The sequence below is a fragment of the Pteropus alecto genome, unplaced genomic scaffold, assembly GCF_000325575.1.
Source record: "Pteropus alecto unplaced genomic scaffold, ASM32557v1 scaffold24, whole genome shotgun sequence".
Lineage (NCBI taxonomy): Eukaryota > Metazoa > Chordata > Mammalia > Chiroptera > Pteropodidae > Pteropus > Pteropus alecto.
In genome coordinates, this window is record NW_006439192.1 from 20,659,908 (window position 1) to 20,682,822 (window position 22,915).

General features: G+C 36.5%; 1 protein-coding gene and 1 pseudogene across 1 annotated transcript in view; one reads left to right on the forward strand and one right to left on the reverse strand.

The window, feature by feature from the left end:
• The window catches only part of LOC102883230 (cytochrome P450 4V2), a 26,418-nt gene extending 3,549 nt beyond the window's left edge, over positions 1–22,869 (forward strand). The window contains exons 2-11 of the mRNA XM_006916405.3: positions 5,185–5,297; positions 6,710–6,795; positions 7,572–7,762; positions 8,158–8,227; positions 9,577–9,703; positions 11,757–11,942; positions 14,877–14,979; positions 19,250–19,384; positions 19,477–19,656; positions 21,156–22,869. Of these exons, the coding sequence (XP_006916467.1) occupies positions 5,185–5,297; positions 6,710–6,795; positions 7,572–7,762; positions 8,158–8,227; positions 9,577–9,703; positions 11,757–11,942; positions 14,877–14,979; positions 19,250–19,384; positions 19,477–19,656; positions 21,156–21,328 (1,364 nt within the window). The 3' untranslated portion in view covers positions 21,329–22,869. The remainder of the gene's footprint in view (positions 1–5,184; positions 5,298–6,709; positions 6,796–7,571; positions 7,763–8,157; positions 8,228–9,576; positions 9,704–11,756; positions 11,943–14,876; positions 14,980–19,249; positions 19,385–19,476; positions 19,657–21,155) is intronic.
• LOC112483345 lies at positions 17,223–19,081 on the reverse strand (annotated as a pseudogene).
• Positions 22,870–22,915: the final 46 nt, after the last annotated feature.

Sequence of the window (22,915 nt, forward strand, 5' to 3'; positions counted from 1 at the left end):
TTGATTATTTTTCATGCCACGCAAGCAAGCAGGGTTACACAGGCTAAAATTGGCAGTTAGCGTATGAGCTCATTGTTACAAGTTTCATGATTAACAGAATGTGGTTAGGGGTTCCAGAAACTAGGCCTAAGTTATAGACTTCCTTTGTCCAGTTTCAGGTTTTAATTATTCTTTAACCCTTTCACATTTCAGCAGGCCATTACAAGCACTTCATTTGCATGGACATGTTAGCTGAGATACCCAGAGAAGAAAATTCAGATTTACCCAAAATGACATATTTTAAATGAGCCAAGATCAGAACCCAGTTCCTCCTCAGATTGTTAATAGTAGTTTTAGAGGCTGAACAAACTCCAAACCTTGAATGATTATTTCTTTTCCATGTCTCTTTCTCCAAATAAAAATAATGCTGTCATTTCGACTTCACAGAAATATGATGAAGCATCATGGGAGAGCTACCAAACTACTGAAAATGTTTCTGGCAGTAGAAATCCCAGTAAACTTTTCACCAACCACCATCAATGTGACAAATGTTATAAGTGATGCAACAACACAGTTAGATGTATGACCACTACATTTGTAAAAATCATCTTGGCTAATACTAAAAACAGAGCTAATCTTCCCTTCAACCTTAAGGCTTTATAGTATTAAAAATAATTTTGTAGAAATATAGGGCCTCCCCAGCCTTTTCCACCCGACCCTCAACAAGAAACGATTTACTTAAGAAATCTCATCAGACTCTTTGGTGAATTTTTCTAAGAATTGAAATCTCTAGTGAATAAGACCTGTTTCAAAAACAAACTGAGTCGAATGGATTATCAAAAGTAATTCTCCTTGGAGTTACTTTCTAAGTGAAGAGAATGACAATATACTATCTTTTACAAAGGGACTTTTTAATCCATCAGCAAGTACTGGCATCAGACAAACCTTAGCTCAGCTTTCCATCTTTGCAACCAAGTTGTTCGAGAGGTTATTTAAAACTCTCTAAAGTTTTTTTTTTTACCCTTTACTTGTAAAAGTAACTATACTACAAGTTCTTTTAAGGATTAAATTTACTGCATGTGTTATTAGATGACTATCTAGAATTTGGTAAGGGTAAGTTCTTTCATTGTCAATCATGCATTTATTGACACCCTGCTTTGTGCCAAGCACTGAGCTTAGCAAACCTGGGGATATCGGAACATTCTAAAATATATTTTCTGCTCTCAGTAACATTGTCTCTTATACGAGAGGGTGTGGCTTTCATTTTATGGCTACTGTCCAAATTCTGGCCTCAGTAATCTCACCTGGAGTACTGCAGTCGACGTCCAGCTAGCCTCCTGAACGCCAGCATCTTGCTTTCCCGGTTCTCATGTCAATGCCTGCGTTCCGCAGCCGCTCCCTGCTACGGGATCTGAAACCTTTAAACCAAAGATTTAGACCTCTCTTTCTCCTCTGTCAGACCACACCAAGGCAGTCAGTATATTAGTATGACATGTGATATTTTTTTGACACATGGTATTTTGATAATATTGATCTGACCTACCTTTTATTTCATAGCAGCTTAGCCAACCGTTTTGACTGGAAGACATTTTGAAATAGTGCGGTATAATGGTTAAGACTGCTCATTCTGGATCTGGGTGCCCTGGGTACAATGCCAGGTTCCACCATTTATTAGCTCTGTGATATTGGCCAAGTTACTTAACCGTGCACAATTTCCTCAATTGTTTAATGACTGTCATAATGTGCTTCTCATCTAACTCGTGAGGCATAAAAGCCATTAGGCATCTAAAACCCTCGACACTAATGTATGTATAATTACTTGCCACAGCAAATAAAATATGACATAATGAATGTTAGCTATTTTAGGATCATTATTATTAGGTTTTTATGTGCCAAAATGTGCAAACACCCTTTAAAAAACAATTACTGTTTATTCAGTATCATATGCAAGAGGCATTCCTAAGCCTTGACTCCGCTCCCACTGCACTTTGAGCAGCTTGCCCAGAAGTCCAGGGGTGGGTGAAGATAAGGGATGAATGAGGAACAGGGATGAACTGAACACGTGCTCATTTATTGGCACTGAAAGAGAGTTGAAAGGTTAATTGTTTTTTATGCCATGTCAATTTGTCTATGGTGCCAAATTCCATGTTAAAACATCCCTGTCAAAATTTCAAGAGTTATATCAATAGCCTCACAATGGGGTTGGTATTAGTTTTGTTGCTAGCAATTGGGCATTCCCCTTGACTGGAAGAAGACCTGGGTACCCTCCCAGCTAGCCTGCTCCTCCTCATCCTTCTCTATCTAGATTTTGCTGGCAGTTTCTGCCTAATTTCCTAACATGTAGTCAATTCCCCAGCTAAGACTCCAGTCCTTCCTTGACTTTGTGTTGTTTGCTTTGGGCTTTCTTTAACCTTTGCCAGGCCTTTTCTCTGAGGTCTGGGCCCTATGCCCTAATCCTTTAGTCTCTGGCTACTATCCTGTGTTTCAACTCAGGTGCCACGCCCTTATATGGTATTCCCTGACTGAGAGTTTTGTCATTGTTTGACCTTTGATGCAAGGCTGCATTCCCCAGCCTGGGGCCTCACAGATATCAACACAGAAAATGTTGACTCCTAAGTTTTTCTCATTATTTCAATGTTTTAGTAGGGATTGATGGTCACCATTTCCCCACACCCAACACAAGTGCCAACCATAAAGCAGGGCCAAGGTCCCTAATCCTGACCGCATCAAATCCCAGCCCTTTTTTCACCCTTAGAAACTTCCTGTGGGCCCAGCGTACCCAAGTTCTTCACAGATCTCACACACATTATTAGTGTTATTGTCCTAAAATATAACTCCAGTCATGCTAGTCCCCATCAGAAACTTTCAGTTATTTCCTAGAGCGCATAGATGGCACTCAAACTTCCATAGCCACCCAGCACTCCAATCTCATCTACCAATGTGATCATCCCCCATCCTATGCTTTGGCTGAAGCTACAGGGAATTTTCATAACTCTGCCTCTGCTCTGCTATTTTCGCTGCTTGCTTTACATTCTCTTCTCTTATCCTAACTTCCCTGTTTTCTGCCTACAAAAAGCCAACTCATTCTTTTACTATTTATTCTCAAATGCCATCTCTTTCATGAAATTTCTCCAGTCCTCTCAATGAAAATCAATTACCTTTCAGAATTAAACTTCTTTTCTAACATCCCATTTCATTTCATCTGGTATTGTGCTCAGTTACAGAAGTAACCATTTCTCGTGATTATAAATTCCTTGAGAGTAGGGAGTGGGTCCTTTGGAGGTGCATATTCCTTGCTTGTGTAATGCATGTGTGAGCATATTGTATTTTCAGGGAGAATTAAGGTACTTCCATCATATTCATTCTCATTTCTGGGCATGTCATAGGAAACCGATTTGATAGACTACCAAATTTCCCTATCTAATCCCTATATTGTCCTCAATGCGCTCAGTAATTCTTTTTAGCTCAAATATTCTTTCTTATATTCACTATCACAGTTCTTCCATATTTTTGTCACATTTCCAACCCAGATTCTACCACCTGAACTCTTAAGTTATAAGCCTCTTTCCTATATCAAAGAAAATATAGACAAGAGGCAATTATTATATATTTGTGTGTATGTGTTCTTCTCCTGCTAACAAAATATTTTTTTAATCTTCCTCCAACTTCTTATTCTCTAGGTACAGAAAAGGAAAATTCCTCTCTTCTTTTAAAGCTTTTTTTTATTTAAATAATTTTAGAACCATAGAAAAGTTATAAGATAGTACAGAGTTCACATATACCATATACCCGGCCTTCTCTAATGGTGATGTTTTACACAATTAGTATAATTATCAAAACTAGAAAATTAATATTTGTACAATGTTCCTAACAAAACTATAGCTTTTATTTAAATTTTGTAACTTTTTCCAGTAATGTCCTTTTCCTGTTTCAGGACTCAGTCCAGGATCTCACTTGACATTTGGTAGTGGTGTTCCCTTGCGTTATATTCTCCAATATTAGTCTTCTCTAATCTGTGATCATTTATCAGTCTTTTCATGCGCATCATGATCTTGACACTTTCGTGGAGTATTGGTCAGGTGCTTCGTAGAAGGTCTCTCAGTTTGGGTTTGTCTGTCGTTTTTTCATAATTGATTGAGGTTATGCATTTTTGGCAAGAACACCATAGAAATGATGTTGAAAGCTTTTCCTTTAAGATCAGGAATAAGACAAGGATGCCTACTCTCACCACTTTTAGTCAACGTGGTATGAGAAGTCCTAGCAGAGCATTTAGGCAAGAAAAAGAAATAAAAGCCATCCAAATCAGAAAGGAAGAAGTAAAACTCACCATCTGCAGATGACATGATTGTGTATGAAGAAAACCCCAAAGATGCCACCAAAAAACTGTTAGAACTAATAAACAAATTAGTAAAGTTGCAAGATATAAAATCAATGTACAAAAATCAGGTGCATTTCTTTATGCTAATGATGAACTATCAGGAAGAGGAATTCAGAAAACAGTCCTATTTACAACTGAATCAAAAAGAATAAAATACCTAGGAATAAATTTAACCAAGGCGGTAAAAGACCTGTACACTGAAAGCTATAGGACGTTGATGAAAGAAATTGAAGATACAAATAAATGGAAAGATAGAAAGAATTAACTTTGTTAAAATGTTCGTATTACTAAAAGCAATTTTCAGATTTAATGCAATACCTATCAAAATTCCAATAGCATTTTTCACACACCCACAAAAATGAACAAATAATCCTAAAATTTTTATGGAACCACAGAAAAACCTGAACAGCCAAAACAATCTTAAGAAGAGCAAAGCTGGAGACATCATAATTCCTAATTTTAAACTATATTACAAAGCTGTAGTAAGGAAAACAATATGGTATTGGCATAAAAAACATACACATTGATCAGTGGAACAGAATTGAGAGCCCAGAAATAAACACTTGCAAATGTGGTCACCACAAGCATCTCCATTGTTTGGTATTTCACAGTTAATCAGGTCGTTTCATATGTCAGCTCACTCATAATTAAATTAAATTAAATTACCTTTATAATTTATTCATTAAATCATTTAATAGGGACCACGTGGTTTACCTTTAAGATGTGAGAGGCCTGGAAGATACTAAATGAGTCACCCAAAAGTAAAAAAGTAAAGAACCTAAAAGACACAATAAGAAATTTGTTTAAAATTAAATATTTTCTCCCAGAATTTTTTCAGCAGATAATTAACTTCACTGAAGAATTCCGACACCAGCCAATAGTGAACTTCTGGTTTGGGCCAATGCCAATAGTGGCCCTGTATAAAGCAGAAGCTGTGGAGGTGAGTCTGTGATAAATATGATCAATATTTCACTATAATTTGATGGTGTGAGAATCTCAAAATAAACATAATGGATATGTCCTTGTATTTAATTGAATTCAGTACATTGAGCATTCCATTAAATATTTTAGTCTATGTAGGAACCATTTAATGCTTTCCAGATATAGTCTGAATTCTGGGGAGAGTGGCAGCCTCCAGATATCTATAAGCATTTGTTATCAGGTCCCAATATATTTATTCTTTTATGGAAAGTCTGCAGAAGGATACAGTTTTATAGAACCATAAATAGATGATTCCATCAGGTGAGCACATATTATCTGCCCCATACTATGTTAAGGTTCCCAAAATATAAGACTATAAAATATGAGTGTTTGCTTCAGGATGATCAGAATCTCATTTATATCCATTATGCATTTATTATTTCAAGTTAATTTTCCTAAAACAAAATGCTAACCTGATATCGATAGGGCAGATGTTGTTAATCCATGTTATTGAAATTGCTTCTCAAAAAGATCTTAGACTTTTTACTTATTTTTGTGACATTGGGGAAATTATCTTGTGGTTTGACGTGAAAGGGATTTGGGTCAGGGAGCAAAAAATGAGATAAACGGACCTCTTTTTAGAACAAAATAAATTTAAAACAGCATTTTCCAGGGAATTGTGCTGGGATCTGTTTCTCTTAGTTATTGTAGTGCAAATGTTAGAGTTTCTCTAGTACCATACTGCAGAATCTTGGTCCAGAGTAAATAGTGAGAGAGCCAAACATAGGATTTTAGCTACTGCCGACTTAGTATAAGTAAGCTTGGTATGTGTAGCTAGAGATCAGACCAAAGTAGAAAACTCAAGCCAGAAGCTTGGGAAGCATTTTATGCTTAGTCCTATGTGCTCATCCCTTCTACTTCACTTTGATTCCAGGTTAACCAATAACTCCCATGGCTTCCGATGTTACTTATATTCTGGAAACACTCACATGCGTCTAGTACAATCCTTTATTCTGAGCTTCATGTATGCTTTCAGACCATGGCAACTTGAATGCGTCCATGTCAACATACATGAAAATGAACTTGTGATTTCCATCTTCGTAGACATAGTCATCCTTGGATTCACCTGCCCCATCTCCACATACCCCTCCCCGTAAATAAATGATTCCACTTGGTTCCAAGTTTATGGCAGGAGCCAGAGAATTTTGGACATTGTCCTTTCTCTCAACTCCATTTAGTCCCCAAGACTGAACAACAGTTAAGTATTCCAAACTCTTAATGGAATTTCTTTGAGGCACAGGAATGAAAATGATTTACAGAGAAATACAGTTATGAAATGTTGCTTTGACAATTAGTTTTGTTCTAGCTAGGTATTCTTATAATTAAAATTGTTTTGACATCTACATATCTGTTATTTTTTCTCTTTTAAAGGTAATTTTATCGAGTTCAAAGCAAATTGACAAATCCTTTTTGTATAAGTTCCTGGAACCATGGCTTGGCTTAGGACTTCTTACAAGGTATGTCAATGTAAATTTGTAAAGCTGTTTTGTGGGTAACTTTTTATATCAGGAATTAATTAAAGGTAGTCTTCCTATAGCAAGGCTGCTATCAGTTAGTAGGGAGAACCTAGAAGGAAAGGTTAGGTAAAAATGGGCCTTTGATAGGCAGGACCCCTGGATGTATAGTAATCTCCAGCCACAGTATTCAATAATGATGATCACCAGTGTTCCAAGAAGGATTAGAAGGTTCTGATGTATAGATGGAGTAAAGCAAAGGAGAGTGTGGAGCAGGGAAATCTTGAAAATTAAATGAAAAAAGCAGTCAGATTCAAAGAAGTATATGGAGCGCAGTAATCTCAGTCCTTGAGCTGGCATCCAGAAATAGAACGTCATTGACTGAGACAGAGAAAGGCAGGATCTTTGAGGGAACTTTGGAGAAGTAGAAGATAGTAGAGATCAAAGTAGACTCATGGAGCACATTGATCTTCTGAGGACTAAGGTATTTATAGAGAGGGGGAAAAGAAATTCTAATTTTTAGAAATTCAGAACTTAGAAATTTAGAAAAATTTAAAACTTTTTCAATTTTTATGAATGCTCTTTTAAATATTGGTAATATAGAACAATATTGAAAATATTCACAGTCTGTAACTATATATGAATCTTTCTTTGTCATTCTGACCAAAGCATTTGAGAATCTGTAGATTAAGTTGTTGCAGGAGAATTTTGTTGTCTTGACTATACTTTGTTTTATATGTTGCTTTCCTTTTATTTGGAACCATGTATTATATTTCTAGTACTGGAAACAAATGGCGCTCTAGGAGAAAAATGTTAACACCCTCTTTCCATTTTACAATTCTGGAGGACTTCTTAGATGTCATGAATGAACAAGCAAATATATTGGTTAAGAAGTTTGAAAAACATGTTAACCAAGAAGCATTTAACTGCCTTATTTACACCGCCCTTTGTACCTTAGATATAATCTGTGGTAAGTCTCATCAATTTGTTTATAAAACTATGGTGTAAAGATAAAATGGCCCAAATAGAAAACAACGTTCCATTGGAAAGCCAATGAAGTGATTAGAAAGGATATTGGACTCTTCTGGGTGGTCCTACTGCCAAGTTAGCCACCTAAGCAGCAGCAGCCACCATTAGTTAGGGCTCTGAGCAGAACAGTCACAGAGCCAACATGCCAGGAAGGTCACAGCAAAGAAGGGGCAAGAACAGGGAGTAGGAGAAGCAAAAGGTACAAGTGCGAAAAGGGGGAAAGAACAATCCTTAGATATACAAGAACTTATGTCTTTTTTCCAGTGTTTGCCACTGGAAAATAAACACAAGGTATGTGCATGAATTGAATGGTTGCTTCTCACCTGTATTTTACAGAAACAGCTATGGGCAAGAATGTCGGTGCACAAAATAATAATGATTCTGAGTATGTCCGTGCAGTTTCTAGGTAAATGAAGTCCTTTTAATTATTTTTAAATTGTTATTGATTAGGGCTTTAAAAAATATATTGCTATTAATTTTTTGTCTGTGTCGTATCTTTTTCATTGTTTCAAAATAAAACGTTATACTAAAAATCAACCTAACATTTAAGCATGTATTCAACAGTGGAGGAATGGTTGTATAAATTATGGCACAGCCAGATTATGCAGTAATTTTAAATGATTATTTTATAATATATTCAAAGATTACATTGTGATGCTATGATAAAAGAAAAAAAATTTAGTATGATAACCACTGGGTATAAAAAATTATTCATAGAAAGAAAAAACTATAAGATACTATACCAGAATATTAGCTGTGATTATTATTGTTTTGTGTATGTGCTTCTCTTTTTTTGTCTTTTGTTATTTACTCTCCTTTTTCATATTTCCTGTACTGATTATGTATTATTTTTTACTAGAAATAATCATTTTTACTTTAAAGAATTGCTTAAAATTATTCAGCTATTAAGAGGCAGAGCCAGGATTTATTTGGATATATTCTATCTTTAAATCCACTGCTCATTTTGCTTTACCTTAACAAATATTTCTTTAGCATGTATACAATCTGCCACTCATTGCACAAGGTACTGACTAGTTTTATAGTGTCCCACAAAACAGAATGACAGGAGAGACGAGCATTGAAACAAATAAATTTAAACTTATAAATTATAATAATTGCTTAGAAAGAAAAAATTAAGTTGATATTAGAGAGGAAAACAGGAATATGTCCCACAGATTGAGTGACTAGTAAAGGCCTCTCTGAAGAATTGGCCTCTAAGCCGGTCACAAAGGAAATGATGTAGAGGTCTTTCTGCTCTATCACTGAAAATGATGAGGGATGTACTTAGGACAGATGTGTGACAGATGGGTATTTAATGATGACTTTTGTGTCAAAGAAGACAACCGGTTGTTTTCTGTCACTCTAGGGGAGTGATCAAGGAAATCACATTAAAAAGGAGGGGACATTAAAAAGGAGGAGATTTCATCTCACCCTGTGGTATAAGAGCTATAGGCAGCTGAGGAGCTCTGGAGCTCTTCCTGAAGAAACAAGTAGAGATCAGATGACCATCTACTAAGGATGTTTTATAATGGACTTGTCGTTCTTCTAAGGAACCCATTCAATTTTTAAGCTTCATCGATTGTGTAATAACCCATGCCTTCATTGTTGAGCATAAAGCATGACACTCTTAGTAGCCTCTAAGACAAATCATCATCATTGCCAGATATTACTCTCACTGAGACCAGGCACCAAATAGATGTACAAGCAAAACACATTTTTGATGTATCAGCTGATGTATTTTTATTCTATTTATAGGATAAGTGTTACGATAGCTCAAAGAATGAAGATGCCTTGGCTCTGGTTTGACTTTTCATTTCTTTTGTTTAAAGAAGGATGGGAACACAGAAAAAGCCTACAGATTATACATAATTTTACTAACACTGTAAGTTCTTGATTGTTTTTTATTGTGGTAAAAGCTACATAACATAAAATTTATCATGATAGCCATTTTAAATGTACCATTCAGTGGCATTAAATGTATTAACAATGTTGTGTACGCATACTACAACCCACTTCTATAACTGTTATAAGTTCACGATTTCTATTTTTGTTAACATACCCAAGTGTAGGAACATTGGGCCTCAAAATAAAACTCGAATTGAATAATAATGGGAAAAGGTAGGTGGCATGATTACATTTAAATTAGGTTTCAAAGGCTATACTTTCAGGGATCATTTCTATAGTTCGTTACGAAATTAGGTATTCACCAAGTATTAATTAAGCACTTGTTAAGGTGGCAAAGGCTGTACCAAGTGTTAGAAATATAGTGATGAATGTTCCCTACCCTAAAAGAGGTTAGTCTAGTAAGGGAGGTCGTCTATAAATAAATAGTTACAAAATGTCACATGAGCTATGATCTTTATAAACAAACAGGGTGCTATGTTAAAGAAAAAAAAAAACAATAAAGTCAGGATCTATGTTATTAAAAGTCTTCTGGAAAATGTTTGAATTAGGCAGTAGTTTTCAAAGGCAAAGGGCATTTATAGCAGTATCTTAACTTGGAAAAGATAAAAATTAACTAGATATTACTATTTAATTTTCAATAGCAAGGAGATAGTGATGTTTTAAATGTAAGATGTTAGTCTTTGTGTTAAAGAATTGTTTATGAAAAAGCAAAATTTAATTGAAAATATACATCAAATTATAATTTAAATGTGCTGATAAAGTGCCTTATTTACTCTGCTGTAAATTTTGCTTTAAAATATATTGGAATTGCTTCCTTATGGTGAGGTACTGCCTGCCATCAGGTGGTCACTGAGTCAGTAGATGTCAGACGAAAGAGATGTTGGATTGAATTGCCTGCAGTGGTGTATAACGTAACCACCTGGCAATAGGAGAATGATGAACAGTTTGTATTCTATGAGTATAATTACACTTTTCCTCAAATGTCATGCATCAATACAAATATCAATAATTAATGAATTCCAAATTGAATGGACAATATTATTCATTTAATAATTATTGAATATTGCATATTGAGTGCCAGGCAATAAGGAAGGGTTCCACCAAGAATAAAAGAGGAAATGATGTTTTGACCTCAAAGAACTTTGGGATCTGTTCATTCAAACCACCTAGGAGCAGGTTTGATTAATTGCCTAATAGGTTGAAATGTATAACCAAATTAAGCTTATGGGCTTTAATTCTTTTATTCACTCAGCAAATATCTAATAAACATTCTTAAAATGACAAGCAGTGTTCTAAAGGTTGAAAATATATCAATGGACAAAGACAAATTTGTTGGTCTGTGGGTGATATATTCAATTTGGAGGAGAAAGACACTAACTAGCAAATACAATAATGTCAGGTGGTAAGAGAAATGGAAAAAAGTAAAGTAGACTTGAGAAGAGAGTGAGTGCTAGGAACTAGGGTGGGTAGCAGTGATCGGAGAAGATCTTTCTGATAGTGTGACAATGAGCAGAGGCCTGAATGAAAGGAGGGAGCCAGCTATGCTGGCATCTGAGGAAAGAGCATTTCTAGACAGAAGGAACAGCAAGCATACAGAATGATTCTCTTCTCCAATACAGCACGTAATCAGAGTGATCTAATTACTTAATGATTACATAATGAAAGATTACATAATGATTGCATTCTTTCCACCACCTAAACTTTTTCTCATCAGCTCATTCAAATCTCTAGGGCACTATTTAGTAGACTATTACTCCGTTATTATGTTAGAAAGACTGCAAAAATAGCCCTTGGTAATTATAAATTTGTCTGACATTAAATTTTTTGTTAAAAGTCTTATCAAATAATGCCGTAAAGATGTTAACAGGAAACTTCACTGTATTTTCACAAAAGCCTATGTTATTGTTGACTTAGAAAGAACAGGAAAGATTTTGAAAAAAATCAAAGAAGCTAGTATATTTTCTAGGAAAATGTATTATTAGGCAATCTGACCTTCCAAATATAAGCATGTGATTATTTAAATCATACAGGTCATCGCTAACCGAGCCAATGAAATAAAGAAAGAGGAAGAATTTAAAAGTGAAGACAGGGACACTGCCCTCTCTAAAAAGAAACGCAAGGCTTTTCTCGACTTGCTATTAAGTGTGACTGATGATCAAGGGAACAAGCTAAGTCATAAAGATATTCAAGAAGAAGTGGACACTTTCATGTTTGAGGTATTTTTGTATCATCGTGTTAATTTCAGGTATCATTGAACAAATTCCAGTTTTTAAAAAATCTTTAGTATTTTTTAAAAGTCTAATCATATTTTAAAGTAGCTTAATATAACTGAGGAATAATCATTATATTATAATTAGAAATTATAATTAAGTACCAGATCAACTTCCTTCTTCCCCAAAAGCTTTTGACTCCAGGTGGGTACAGTGGTAGATGCATATTTTTCTCAAGGAAACCTAAGGCCCATCATCAGATTTTTCCAAGCAGAGAGCAGCCAGAAATTGCTCGGAGTTCTCTCTATCGCTTCCTTTAAATCTCGGAAACAAGTCTGTTTCTTCACTCCTTCCTTTTTGAAGTTCTAGACATGAGCGCTTAGCTATGGCTATGAGCTGCCCTAACTAAAGAAGATAATAAGAGCCCTGCAATAGAGAATTTAACCAGTTCATGATTCTAAAGGGAGTTTTGGTCTTCAATTGAAAAAAAAAAAAAAAGTGAGTTTTTTGCAAAGATAATTCTCACTATATTGAATATCACAAAGAGCAAATCTTTCAACATGTAGATTGCCAAATAAAGAAATGGTTTTTAAAAGCACCATGGGTTGATATCCTGGAAGTGGGGGAAAGAGAAAGGCATCAGTAGTTTTTGATGGCCCACTGCATGCTAAACATTGCGTTTGCTAAACCTAGAGCCCTCTGAATGCAGTGCTGATGCAGGAGCATTTTCCCTGGGGTGTGTGTGGGAGGGTAAGGCTCTGTAGTAGCAAGCTGTGTGAAGGGCCTGCACACATGACTTCTGGCTCTGTGCTGACCACTGTATAAGATTGTCCAGTCAGTGCAGAGCTCTGTCACAATTTCCCCATGTGTAAAATAGACAGGTAGACTAGATCAGTGGGTTTAAATTTATTTTTAAGCAGAGCATTTTATCGAAAAGAAACTTTATACAGAAAATGGACATCTAATTAGCTAAAAAGTGGAGAGCTATTAAGTGTGTGGGCTCTGGGGCCAAATCCCAGCTCTAACCTGTGCTAGAGGTATGACCTCGGGCACCTGCTCTAGCCTTTCTGGGCTTCCATGTCCTCATCGTTATAGCGCGAGCCTCACAGAATAGTTATGAGGATTAGATTAATAATTTCTAAAGTGCACTAAGAATCGTGCGTAGCATATAGAAAGCATGCAGCAGATATTTGCTATTATTCAATTTTGAAGTGGAGAGACCTTCTTACATCTCCACCCTACATGCACACATGCACATATATACACACGCACACATACACATGCATGCGCTCTCATAAAAACACTTACACATATACATACACACATGTGCATGTGCACATGCACATCCATCTCCCGCTAGCAACCTCTCACTTTCACAAAAACAACCAGACTAATGATCTCTTTCTTTCAGCTCTAGCTGTAATTCTATTTTTTTTCTTCTTCAGATCAAATAGGAGGCCCACGTACAACATTGTGACCTCCTTCATAAGGTCGATACAGGCCATTGCTGCCATGCCCCGCATGCCCCAGGTTTTTGCGCCTGCCCAGTTCCACCAGGGGCTTCTGCCAACTCCGTGCTTTATGTTTTACTGTCTTCAGGTAGCAGACAAAATGAAACGGAAGTTCAGCAGCTTCTCTTACACATTTGGATCAGGCTTCCACTGATAAATTTAAGAAAAGCTATTTAGCAAGAGCACTTCCTTCTGCGACTTTAGTAAACAACTTAGTGAAATTGGCCAGTTCTTGTCTGGAGTTCAGAGTCATTTCTGTAAAGGAGCTGTGAATGTGAGAAAATGTAAGGACACACCAATATCAGAGACTTATAAACTATATATATTTTTTAAATTGCAGAACAATTCTCAACAGTTCAACTTCGGAGCTTTTTTATAAAACAAGTGCTTCGGAGATTCCTGCCCAGAGAATGAAATATTACAACGATCACTTGTGTCACATGGGAAAATAAAAAAGCAAAATCTTCCATAGAGGAGATCGTTTGTTGTTTCTTTCTTTTTCCCTAAAAGTCTTGATCATAAGAGCTATAATAGTATTATTGGTTTTCCAAATATATTTTTTTCTAAAGAACTAACCATTTTTGCATGTGGAAATTTCCTGGTGAGATGAAGATAGGAAATAAGGGGCTAAAACACTGAATGGGCAGAGAATAAAGTTATCCAGGCTGTTAACATTAGCATTGGAGCTGGAGTCTCCTTACCCCAGATCCTCCACGTTTCCTGAAGGGAAGATGTGGGCTCTGCTTTGTCATCAGACACTCCAAGGGGTCCATTCTTGCCTCTGCCTCCTGTTAGGCCGTCTGGCCTTGGGAAAGTCATTTAGCTTCTTTTCAGGTCTCAGTTTTTAATCTCTAAATGTGAATAGCGGTATCAAGTATTCCATGCAGATTTCGTGGAAAATAATTGAGTTAGTTTCTGCAAAGTGTTTAGCATTTTGCCTAAAACTCAACAAGGATTAATTGAGGCTATTTATCAACTTCTTGACATGGAGACTATTGCTCAGAACCACACATACACTCCCTGGCTTCCAGCAATGAAAGGTAAAGCCTACTTTAAAAATGAAATAAGAGAAAGTAGTACAGATCTGGCAGGTTGGCTCAGGAAAGTCAGGCTTTTCTTTCTCTTAAAGACAGTCTAGTGAATGTAGTTCTCTTAGAATGCCTCTTCTTAGCCCAACCCAGCCATTTCTCGCCAAATATGTAACTCAGTGTAGCATTGAAATGTCTCTCTAAGCAGAGGCCTCCACTTTGAAGGAATTGGTTTATTTGTTTATCACCAAGGTGAAATAGTGTACAAAATTAATTTGTTGCGTTCCAGGGTTACATTACAGCTGTCAGATCTAGAGACAGCTCAAAATAGATTTAGCATTCTTAATCTTAATAGAACTCTGCACTCTGGTTTTTAAACTATTTTTTTCTCACCTTTGTAGGGCCATGATACAACTGCAGCTGCAATAAACTGGTCCTTATATCTATTGGGTTCTTACCCAGAAGTCCAGAAAAAATTGGACGATGAACTGGATGAAGTGTTTGGTATGTTTTGTTCTTCCACTGATCACACTGTGGGTCCCAAGTCCAGTGAAGCGAATATAATTTTTGCTCATTAAGGATGTGCAATAGGACCTGTTCTAAGGACACTGTAATAAGCAAGAAGGCTTCCATATGGGATCTTCTCTGGAACCAGTCTCTTTTGCAAGGCCTCATCTGTTCATTTACAGGCATTTGCTAATTGCTTGGCATGTGACAGCACTGGGCTAGATGCCGGGGATGCACAGATAAATGTTGCGTCTTCAAGGATCTCACTGCTTAATAGATGAAAGCAAGTCCTGGTTGTGTGCTTGAATGATGTGAAGAAGGTGTTTTGAGAGCAGCGAGGAGCAGGTGAAGCTAGTTGAGGGGTCGAGGAAACTGGTTTCATATAGGATCACTTCTGGCTACAAACTAGAGAAAAGACAGGTCAAGCTGATAGGACAGAAATTTCTACTATGCAACTAGCAATCTGTAGGTAAGAAGACCCAGGCTGATACCAATAGGGTTGTTATCAGAGTCTCCAGTTTGCTCTTTTTCTTTCACATTTACCATCATGGCTTTTGTTCTCTTGATTATTGTTCCAGGTCTCATGTTTATCTTCAAGGCAAGAAGAAAGGGGAGGAGGGATTAGAGGACATATTAGTTTCCTGTGGCTGCTGTAACAAATTTTACAAACTGGGTGGCTTTAAACAACAGAAATTTATTCTCTCACAGTTCTGGTCACCAGAAATTCAAAATTAGTATCTCTGAGCTGAGCTTAATGTGTTGGCAGGGCTGTACCCCTTCTGGAGGCCTTAGGGGAGAATCCATCCCTTGTCACCTCTGGTCGCTGCTAGCATTCTTTGGCTTATTGCCACATCCTCAAATCTCTGTCTCTACCTTCACATCATCTTCTCTTGTGTGTGTGTGTGTGTGTGTGTCTGTGTATAAAATCTCTCTCTGACTCTCTTTTGTAAAGATATTTGTGATGGCATTCAGGGCCAACCTGGATAATCCAGGATAATACCCCCATTTTAAGATCCTTAATTTAATAAAATCTTGAAAGATATCTTTTCCCAAATAAGGTAACAGTTATAGAGATTAAGACCTGATATATTTGTGAACCTACCACAAAGGGTCTATGCATTGTGCCATCGATTTTATCTTTTGTTTAATCACATGTCATCTGGCTTCCCACAGCTGGAAGGAGAAAAGAAACAGGTTGGGTTGGTCAACCAACATAGTGGTGTCATGCATTTTCACCCAGAAAAGAAGTGAAGAAGGAAAAATAAAGAAAAAAGGAGAAGGAAGGTGTTCCAGAAAGAAAGGAACCGGATGAGTGATGGCAGAGTGGACAGGTTGGGAGGACGGTTGTTTATAGTGAGGGACAGGTAGAATTTGGAACATTTTGTAGACATATGGGGAGACGAAGTTGAAAAAGTAATTTCATGTTCAGATTGTGTGAGGACTGGAATTTCATATAAAGACAGAACACTGTGTTGTAAAATGGAGACAATCTAAACTTCTCAACTCCGTTTCTCTCATTTTATTTTTTCCCTATCAGTTTTAATTTCTCTCAGATTGCCTCTGGTGGGAGAATTTGGTATTCTAAAAACTCAGCTCTTTTGAAATACGTTCACATGTTTGTATCCTCTTAAATTTTTAGCTCATTGCTGGTCTAACAAATGCTTTTTCATCTCACATAATTAGTAACACCATTATTATTAGAATCTTTATTCTGCTGCTTCTCATGTATTTGCTAATTACGCATCACTTTTCTTCCACTCCTAGTATTAGTTCTAAAATTTTTCAAGCAACCGATTTTTAGATGTTGAGATGCAAATGTTAATTCCTCTTGTGATTTTTTTTTTTACTGAAGTAAACTTCACATAACATAAAATTAACCTTTGTGTGTATGTATGTGTGTGTGTACGCATTTAGTTTTATCATAACAAAACAACTTGTACACTTTCAATGTTTAAAATGAACATCATCTTTTCTTTCCAGTGAGACAAAAAGAAAATGTAAGAATAAATGGGAACAAAATTATAATGTCAATTCTAAATAAGATTCTACAGATTCACCATTCTCCTCATGTATGGCAGATCTCGAGTCATCATTAAGAGAGAATTTTATTTTAAAAGTGTCATCTTAAACTACAGTGATGTCCATTAACATCACAATTAAACATACCAAAGGAGGATAATTGTTGTCAAAATGCCCACTTACCCCTTCCAGACATGTCAAACTCACCCTTTGCTGCCTCTATAAAACCATTTTTTTAATTAAAAAAATTTTTTTATGCAAGAAAAAATAGACAAATACATGTTGGTAAATGCTAACTGTACATATTCACATAGACACACACTGTAATCTCTGAGCCCAATATACAGAGAAAGAAGAGAAAAAGCTAGAATTCTATGTACTACCACACAGGGGCTGAGTACCCCTTAGCCTCCGGCAGAGCTAACAGAACAGAAAGTTTTTCTTTTTTTTCCCCACAGAGCATCATGGTATTGATTCCATAAAGTTTTTGTTGAGACAGGAAGGAATAAAAATGAATGTGGAACATAAAGGGGTAGAGGTTCTTTCCCCGCTGTATTTTGTTCAAGGTATTTCGTCCTCAAATAAGTTGAGGACTAGGGTGCAAAGGAGAGAAAAGAGACTTCAAGAGCAAAGTGACTCAGCCTAAGAGGTGGAACAGGGGTGAAGGGAGGCTCCCAGGAATGGAAAAAAATTTAAAGGATAAGGTTGGAATACATCAGTGTTCCTTATTTATTTCCTCCATCCTCCTCTCCTTCCTCTCCCTCATCATCTCCTTCATCCCCTTTATCTTATTCCCTTCTTCATCAATATCTTTCAGTCCTCCTGCTCCTTTTTCTCCTTCTCTTTCCTCCTCCTCCTCATCTTTTCCTTCTAATTCCCCTTATTCATCATTCATGTCCAGAACCAAGTAGTACTGTATTGGATTTTGCCAAATGTCATCTTTGATGACATCTCCCAGCTCATCTGCATTGCTTCAGAATGGCCAAAAACCAGGGAGAGAATCTCTCTCGTTCCTCATGCCACCTCTTCTGGCTGGCTTATTTCTCCGTTTGAGTTGAATATTTTATCAAATTCTTTCCGGATTTCCTCACTGATTTCAGTGGATTTTGAGGATGGGTCCCCACTCTCGCTTAGATGATGAAATTCTTTGGAGATAACTTTATTTTCAAAGGAAAGGTCTTCATCAAAATGAAAATCTATTCTGTGGCCTAATTTAGTATCTTTGAATTCTGTCACTTCAACTCTGGTGCCTTTTCATCCCCCTCTCCAAGCAGTGTGGGCTTAGGGATGGATGACAAATCTCGTTACCCCACAATTTTGGATTTTGGCGGTCAATTACAACCTCTTCTGAAAAAATGGTTGGTGGTCCTAAGAAAATAATAGTAAATAACTCTTACTGCACTCTTTGTATCTAAGGGATCATTAGTGGATTTCAAAGCTGACCACTCACAGTGTCAAGTGAGGGAGATTCTCAGCAGGAGCAGGAAAGTGCAGAATGAATCCTTATGAATAACATCTTTAGGTACATCTAAAAAATAAAATCACTATTGGCAGAAATTTTAAAAAATGGTTAATGGAATTTGATATATTTCTGTTCTGCCTTCAAAATCTATTCACTGGTTTGTTCATTAAATCAGTCTATTTCAATTTGTATCAATATGTTCAATGGTTTCTTGCTGTACTTTTTCTCCCTTTGGAAAATTCAAAGAGATGGATGTCTCCTCCAGCCTGGAGGCAAGAGGCAGTCTTGGTTTCTTTTTTCAGGTGGTGACAAAGGGCATTTGGGGGCCACACATATGGAGAAAGTCTAAGAATCTGACCCAAGAGAGGATGCACTTCTGGAAGAAGCTCTGAGAACTCAAAATTAATCATTGTGAAGTGTACAATTTAGCGCAATGTTGTGCAACTGTCACCTCCATCTAATTCTAAAACATTTTGGTTCCCCAAAAAGAAACTCTGTACCATTCACCAGCTGCTACCCATTCCCTCTCCCCCAAGCCCCTGGCAACACCTAATTTACTACTCTACTTTCTATAAACTGAATTGTAACCTGTTGTGTCTGGTGTCCTTTACTTAACATATTGTCTCGTTTTATTTCAATTATCTATAATATTAGAAATTCCCCTTTAGCTGTAGGTATTTAACATTCAGTGTATTGATTAATGTATTCTTTTTTTTTTGTCCTATCCCCCAAGCCCAAATAGTGCTTTCATTTATTTTATTTATTTCATGTATTTACTTTAATCAGGGAAGTCTGATCGTCCGGCTACTTCAGAAGACTTGAAGAAACTTAAATATCTGGACTGTGTTATTAAGGAGACCCTTCGTCTTTTTCCTTCTGTCCCTATAATTGTCCGTAATCTTAATGAAGATTGTGAAATTGGTAAGAATTCTATAATTAAAGTGGGAGGGAGCATGGATTTTTAAATGTCTGTCTAGCTCCATTTTCATGGCATACTGACTACTTCTTGACAGCGGGATTCAACATTGCGAAAGGCTCTCAAATGTTCATCATTGCCTATGCACTGCATAGAGACCCAAGATACTTTCCAAATCCCGAGGAATTCCAGCCGGAGCGATTCTTTCCCGAGAATATGAAAGGACGCCATCCATACGCATATGTGCCCTTCTCGGCTGGACCCAGAAATTGTATAGGTTTGTATCCATCAGGTCATCGGTTTAACCTTTCAGGCCCACAATAATTTCTTTGAGATGTAGTGTACCATATACAAGCCTTTTAAAAAACTAGTTGTTTTATTTTTTTCTCCACTTTACTATACGTTACTGATTTAAAATATGACTATCATTAAGTATATTAGTTTCCTGGGACTGTCGTAACAAAGTACCACAAACTGGTTGGCTTAGACAACAGAAAGTTATTTTCTCACAATTCTAGAGGCTAGGAGTCTAAGATCAAGGTGTCAGCAGGGCTAGTTTCTTCCGAGGCTTCTCTTCTTGGCTTACAGATGGCTGTCTTCTCCCTGTGTCTCCACATAGTTTTTCCTCTGTGTGTATCTTTCTTGACCTCTTCTTTTTAGAAGGACATCAGTCAGATTGGATTAGAGTCCATATACATGACTTCATTTTAATTTAATCACCTCTTAAAAGGCTCTATCTTCAAATGCAGTCACATTCTGAGGTACCAAGGGTTAGGACTTCAGCATATGAATATTGGGTAACACAATTCAACCCATAACAGAAAGTATAATAAGTTTTATGGTAGAGTTTAAAAATGTTGTAGATTTTGGATCAAAGTAGAATATACTTTAATGGTAGAAAACTTATTTATAACAGTTATAGTTAACCTAATTTCTGTGTTTATTGCTTTTAAGAATTTTTTTTTTTTCAAAACCTAAACAAAGAGCCAGAAGAAGTACTTAAACAAAATCAGTGCACATCACTTTGCATTATAAACACTTTTGGCTTTAGTATCTCTATCATTTTATCACTTATGTAAATGCAGGCATTGGTAAAATGAGACCAGATTTAAACAGATAAAAGTGAAGTAAATTTGGTAACTCTATGGTAAATTATATTTGTCAATGTTGATCAAGAAAGGAAGGGTTTTGATGGTGAGACGCCCAGTTGACAGAACACACGAAGGGCCAACATGAGATGAAATGGCAGGCACCAACTTTATGACTGGAATGCTTCTGCGCTAGGGAACTGCATGGGCTCCATATATGTCAGAGCACAACAGTGGCATTCTGCCACACATGCGTAATACAACAAGCTGAATCATGCTTACACGAGCTGGGCGTAGGCGCCCTACTACATCAATGTAACATTCTAAATCCGGAGTCTTATTCCTAGCTGTGAGCCTGGATCACAGCCAGAGCTGGGACCCACAACATTAAAGGCCCAGGAAAAAAGTATTCTAGAGTACTGACTCTCATGCTTCAATGAGCCCGAGGGCGGGAGCGGGGGGTGGGGGGCTGCAAAAATACAGATTCCTGGCCCACCTCAGCTATTCAGATGGGAGTGGGGAAGGACACTCAAGAATCTTCATTTTTAACAAGCATCCCCAGTGATTCTGTTCCTCCCAGGGCCTACAGTGAAATGTTATATTGCTCTCTTCCTTTAACAGAACGTGATCTTTCTCACAGTTGAGACAGACCTATAATTAAAGTGATGTTATTTACATTAATTTAAAGGTCAAAAGTTTGCCATCATGGAAGAAAAGACCATTCTTTCCTGCATCCTGAGGCATTTTTGGGTAGAGTGCACACAGAAAAGAGAAGAACTTGGTCTGGTTGAAGAGCTGATTCTTCGTCCAGCTAATGGCATCTGGATCAAGCTGAAGAGAAGAAATGCTGATGAACCCTAACTATATTATAGGGCTGTGCCTTTATCATGAATAAGATCTTCCTGTAAATTTGCGGTTACAATTTATAGATTACGAGTTCAATACTCTTCATTCCTGGACCCAATTTTTTCTTGACCCCACTTACCTTGCGGTCAAATTTACCAAAGAGAGAGTTTTTATATTTTCATTACCATCATAGTTCTTATCCCTGGTCTTGATCCCGTAGTAGAATTAACTGATATCAGTACCCAAATAAGCATATAACATGTCTCTCAAGAGAGGGATCCATAAGCCAATTCAATTCAATTGACAAATGCAAAGAATATAATTTAATTGAAATATGCATGTATACATATACATTTAATTTGAAAAGCATACATACCTAAATACTTAGACTTAATGAACTTAAGTTTTTAAAATTATATCATTGATATCAGTTATGAGAATTATTATGATACTACTTTTCAGATTTTATCAACTAGTATAGATCATTTATAATTTGACTCATAGGTTCTGTTCCTATTTCTTTTTTGGCTATGCACTTACAGCCTTCATTTCATTCTATATAGCATCACAATAATCCTTATATATCATATATTACTGGGAAAAATTCCTGTTAATAATCTCCAATCCTTCACAGTGCCTCCTAAGGTTGATTAATGGTTTTGGAGGTAGAATGACCTTAATGCTTATCTAGTTATATTTCTTTTAATTAGAAGGAAGAGAATAAGATCAATGAGAAGGTAAATTTCTCTCCAAAGTCATGCCACTAGTAATAAGGCTGGAAAGAGATAGAGGTATATATTCTAAATCTACTTTCGATATGATACACTTCTACTACAATATGAAACTCAGGCCTATAAGTAAGTGTGTCATTAGAACACAGACCTTCTGCCTCTGATTTTGGCATATTCTTCTAGGTTCTTCCATCATGAAAGAAAATAGAAACTGTTCATTTATATTTAGTAACCCAATAATATTTCTCTTCATTGAGGTTAAACTTCCAGGAAATTTAATCCTCCAAAACATACCTATCAAGCTGATAACTGATACACATTCTCTGAATTTTAATTCCATTGACATTATCTCTGTTCCTCACTCAGTGACTTTAAAACAATTCTTTTAATGAGTATTTTTAATAAGATTATTTCTTTGGTTTTCTCAAAGCGATAGTAGATAAATTAAGAGGATAGAATATATATTCAATGGATATCAAAAAAAGAGGTTACAAAACCAAAGCCATTTAAAAAGCACCACTTTGCTATCCCAAAGAGCCCAAGTATAGACAACTCAGCAGCTGAGATGATGAGAAAAAGTCAAGGATGTTTGCGATGGAGTTGAAAAAGAGTCTCATCATATGGTTAATTTTGTTACCTAAAAAGTAGATATATGTAGAAAATCTCTTTTCCAGAATGCTTTGAGTAATTAAAATTTTATTCATGGAAATTGGCATTATGCCTCTATTTTATGCACTTACATTTAAACCTTGCAACCCCCTCCCTTTTAGTGACCCTACATTAGATGTGAAATTAAATTTAAAGTAAAACATTGCTTAATGTTAACCTTTTGGCCTACAACGTTCATTTAGTCTCAGAATAATTTGTTATT